At 34.9% G+C, this 4440-nt stretch overlaps 1 protein-coding gene across 1 annotated transcript; it reads right to left on the bottom strand.

The window, feature by feature from the left end:
* Positions 1-201: 201 nt before the first annotated feature.
* LOC145010232 (uncharacterized) lies at positions 202-1578 on the bottom strand. The gene is made up of 4 exons (XM_078968797.1): positions 1395-1578; positions 1203-1298; positions 409-656; positions 202-357 (listed from the first exon to the last, which is right to left on the bottom strand). Exons 1-4 carry the CDS (start codon positions 1576-1578, stop codon positions 202-204), a joined length of 684 nt encoding a protein of 227 aa, XP_078824923.1.
* Between the last annotated feature and the right edge of the window lie 2862 nt (positions 1579-4440).

The following is a 4440-nucleotide window of genomic DNA, read 5'->3' as shown; positions in this document are numbered from 1 at the left end:
AAAACCCTTAGGCCTTAAAGTGTAACGAAATAATATTACATAAGCTAATATATATATATATATATATATATATATATATATATATATATATATATATATATATATATATATATATATATATATTAAAAACGACAAATAACTTTATAGCAATAAACATAGTAAAATCATAGTATTTTAATGAATACTTACATATCGTAACAGTTAACCAACGATTCGTGAAGCTCTCCTAGCGTTCTTGATAGCAAATTTGTTGAACTCCGTATAAAGTTCCTCAACATCAATATACAATCTTTCTTCAAACTTGAGTGTTTTTTCAAGACAATGACAAGATGACTTAAGATCTTTATCTTCAATTCCCTTCAAATTATGTGGAAATAAAAAACCAAATACTTTATCATACTCTTTTACTTGTTCAAATCTTGTCTCAAGAGAAGAAATAACTTGATCAACAATGTATAAGAAATAATTAACTCTGAAATTCTCTTCAGGTGTAAATGAAACTTCTTTTCTACTTGAACTCTCATCAAACCTTTTTTTTTTCCTTTCAATCAAACGCTTTTGTGGAAATATTGGATCAATATTCATTTCAATAGCAATGTCCTTAGCTTCATCAATCGCTTTTAAAAAAACTAGGTTCTCTATAATACTTGAAGTAACTGATCAATTTGTTTATTTATGTAATAGCATTATCAAGATACATATCCTCTGACTATAACTTTTTACTCACAATATTTACAGGGTTTAGCACTTCATGCCAGATAATAGTTGATACCAAAAATTCAAAATCACCAAGTTCATTTCTGCTAGTGAATTTGCTTCACTTGCAATTGCAACATCATTATCTTATTCTCCAACTTAAAGTAAAGCTTCTCGTACGTCAACAAGTTACATTTTAATAGCCTTTACACTCTCAACTCGAATTTCCCAACGAGTTTGACATAATGACTTAAGACTCTAAGCTTTTACATTATCTTTTAGGATTTCCCACCTCTTAGTAGAATTTGCAAAGATAGTATAAATGTGTTGGATGAATCCAAAAAAGTTCTTTCCTTTAACACACTTGTTAGCCATATCACGTAATGTTAGATTAAGAGAATAACAACCACAAGGAGTGTAAAATTCTCTAGGATTTATATTTAAAAATCTCTTTTGCACTCCTTAGTGTTTTCCATTTATGTTTGCTCCATTATCATAGCCTTGACCATGCATATCATCAATTTCAAGACCAAAAGACTTTAACTCCTCAAGTGTAATATCAAATAGTCCTTTTCCGGAGGTATCATCAACATTCACAAAACCTAAAAATGACTCCTCGACAGTAACAAAATTATATGATAACTTTAAATATCTCACTATTATAGTCATCTGCTATTGGTGATTTAAATCGGGAGTACAATCAAATATGATTGAGTAGTACTTTGCTTCCTTTATTTTCCTGATAAATTCTTTTTTAATTTCTTGAGCTATCAAAAGTATTAGTTCGTTTTGGATCGTGTGCCCAAGATAATGCACATGAAGCTCGTCATTTGTGATCCGCCACACATGCTCTTTGATAACTGGTTCAAACTCTTCCAACATTTCAATGTTTGAGCACAATAATCTCTTTCCTATTCAATATTTTTAAGATTCCCACTGACCTCTTGACATATAAGATTCACTTTGTCAAGAAAAATTACTTGACAAACAAATATTCAAGAGTTAGTGTGGTTTCTTATCAAGACAACTCAGCAAAGGTCTTCAAAAGGTATTTGACAACTTTATAGATTTGAAAGACTCATTAATGCTTGCATCTGTTTCAAAAGCCTCCAGTACAAGAGGGGGAGAAGGTCCAAGTACTATACGGAAACCTACCTCGGAGTTTACACTCTGGGATGAAAAGGAAAGTGATGACGATGATCTGAAGATTCTTTCCAATCCTAAAATTTCTGAAGGAGAAGATAGTGAAGAAGAAGAATATGTTACCAATGGGGTTATTGATCTTGAAGCTCTAAGGAAGCTTTTCCCAAAGGAAATCACTGAAGAAGAAAAGAGGATCTAATTTGCCGTTTCTTGGCCATCCTCTCTTCCTGATTCTCATTAGAGGCAATCAAATTGGCTAAGGCAAAAACTTTCCTAACAGATTAAGCCTTCCGAGCCACTCCTTTAATTTTGCTACCAATTTCGGCTCCAAAGATAGATCCTATTGACCAAGGTTCCCTACTTTGGATCCCTGATGAAATTCCGGAAGAAACTCTTCCAACGCCCACTCTGGAATTTGTTATTGATGAAAACATGGCGCATATCATCTCTGCACTAATGGAAGACAAAGGCAAGAAACCCATCACAGCTGAACATCAAGCCTTCCACTCCAAACCTCCACTAAAGCTAAAATTTGGATGGTCTCAGGAGGAAATCAACAAGCCTTAGAGGACATCATCCGGATCCAAGCTCTTAAGGATAATCCGATCCGATGCGTGAAATATCCCCTCTATGCCGTGAAGGCATTCTGCATGATTCTGATATAGCACCCTTCGTGTACTATGATCTTCCAACAAATGATTTCGAACAGCTCGATCTTCCTCTCTCTCTCTCTCTCTCTCTCTCTCCATATAACAAGTTCTACATTAAGTTTGCTCCTATTCACCCAAATGATACTCTAGAGATGATTATCCGGACTGAGCGAGAAAGATTAAAAACCTTCTACTATAAGAACACACAACCTGAAAAGGAAGTGTGGAGAAGGAAAAGATAAAACAGATTCAAGGATTCAGAAGAAAGATTTTGGTGAAATTTGAACCCAATTGTCCATTGTTCCGATATCACATCATCTAGAACAAACCTGGATACCACACGATCACCGATGCTAACTTCCCAGTAATGAATCTGAATGACATTCTCACTTTAGCTGCTCACTTTCGAGGACTCCAAAAGGATGATATCACCATGGGTGCTTACCATACTGCTCTGAGCTTCCTCAAAGATTATGTCGCAGAATTTTGTTGCAAAGATTGATTATGTGCTTCCTAAAGTTGAATTGCTTGCTGATGGCCCAATTGATGAACCCGTTCTAGGGTTTGTCTACACAAAAAACAAGACAAACAAGAAATACTTTTTTAGAGTCCTTGATAAACACCTAGTTCCTACCAAATCTCTTCGGAAGTTCATCAGCAGTGCGTCCAAGGCTGAAGTTCCAGAACAAGTGAAAGAAAAGTTTGTGAGTCAGCTGACCTGGTACATCGAAGTACGAGAATGGTTGTTCCGAGCCTACATGTTCATCAAGGAAGAATCAATATAAGCTGACTTGATTGCTACGTCCACTTAGGGGAGATTGTTAGAACCTGAAAGCGAACCTTTAGTAATCCCAAATCCTTTTGTCAATTCGGCAGTCAGCTATAGTTCCGAAGTGAAGTCTGCTCCCAAATCTGTTTGTGTTCAGACATGATGTTAAGTTGGTGATAAGAAGAATGAGAGTGAAGATATTCCGGAATGCACTTTGTGTCCGGAATGTTTATTGTTCCGAAATCTGTATTTTTTCTTTATGCATTAAATGTATTTGTCCTTTGTTTGATTTAACTAGTCATAGGACTTAGCTTTATTTGTCAAACACGAATATTCAGAGTGTCAGATATAGCTCTTTTATCCAGTCCTATGTTTGTAATTGGTCAGTACCATGTTTCATGTACTCCTATTTATAGGAGATTTCAATGTTAAATCAAATGACAGATTGTTCAAACTTTTTAAGCAATATTTCATTTACTTCACTTTCTCGTTCTTTAAAACATTCTCATTGTTCTATATTTATTAAATTTACTTTGATCTTGATTCTCATTCTTCGTTTATGGCTTGAATATTGTTGAATGCATTAACTCAAACTTGAGTGGTCTATCCATACTTGAGTAGAATACTCTTTAGTAAGCAGACATTGATCTTAAGCATTAACTCAAGGTTTGAGTTTTCAAACCTCGTCCCTGCGCATCAGATCTATTTTTTCTCTCAATTCTGATCACCGGACCATGCGATTGAAATCCATCTCTTCGCGATCACAATCAGCTTGCTTTTCCTTTAAGCTTCCTTTCTTTTCTTCGATTCTACAAAACATCAAAATGTAATTACATTACATCATGTATTAAGAATCTCCAATTAGGAACTTAATAGAGTTAGATTGTGGAATTTACCTAAAGTAGAGTCAAACATTTTGACTTTACCATCCTTGCGATATTTCAGGTAAATATGGAAACTTCACAACCAATGCCCTTTCTCTTGGCAATAGAAACATATGGACTCTTTGAGAATGGTACATGGGACTATCTCAGACTTAGCCTTTCTCTTTACCATTTGGTCAAATGACTTGATCATGGGCGATCCCTTTCCATTGGGAAGAGAAAGCTTTTCTGGACTTCTAATGTTACCATTATCAATGTCCATGGAAGTTTAGGAAGTAGATCTTCCAATCAGATTTGG

The sequence above is a fragment of the Lactuca saligna genome, chromosome 8, assembly GCF_052625555.1.
Source record: "Lactuca saligna cultivar CGN05327 chromosome 8, ASM5262555v1, whole genome shotgun sequence".
NCBI lineage: Eukaryota > Viridiplantae > Streptophyta > Magnoliopsida > Asterales > Asteraceae > Lactuca > Lactuca saligna.
The sequence above is the reverse complement of the archived record's forward strand: the minus strand, read 5'-3'. Positions and strand labels throughout refer to the sequence as shown.

What these genes read in the sequence shown, in the direction of transcription:
- LOC145010232 (XM_078968797.1), bottom strand. Translation starts at nt 1,578, where the DNA reads ATGTTGGAAGAGTTTGAACCAGTTATCAAAGAGCATGTGTGGCGGATC. An exon ending in CTACTCAATCATATTTGATT is followed by an intron (nt 1,299 to 1,394) that starts GTACTCCCGATT and finishes AGTCATTTTTAG; the next exon opens with GTTTTGTGAATGTTGATGAT. An exon ending in TGAAATTGATGATATGCATG is followed by an intron (nt 657 to 1,202) that starts GTCAAGGCTATG and finishes CAAATTGATCAG; the next exon opens with TTACTTCAAGTATTATAGAG.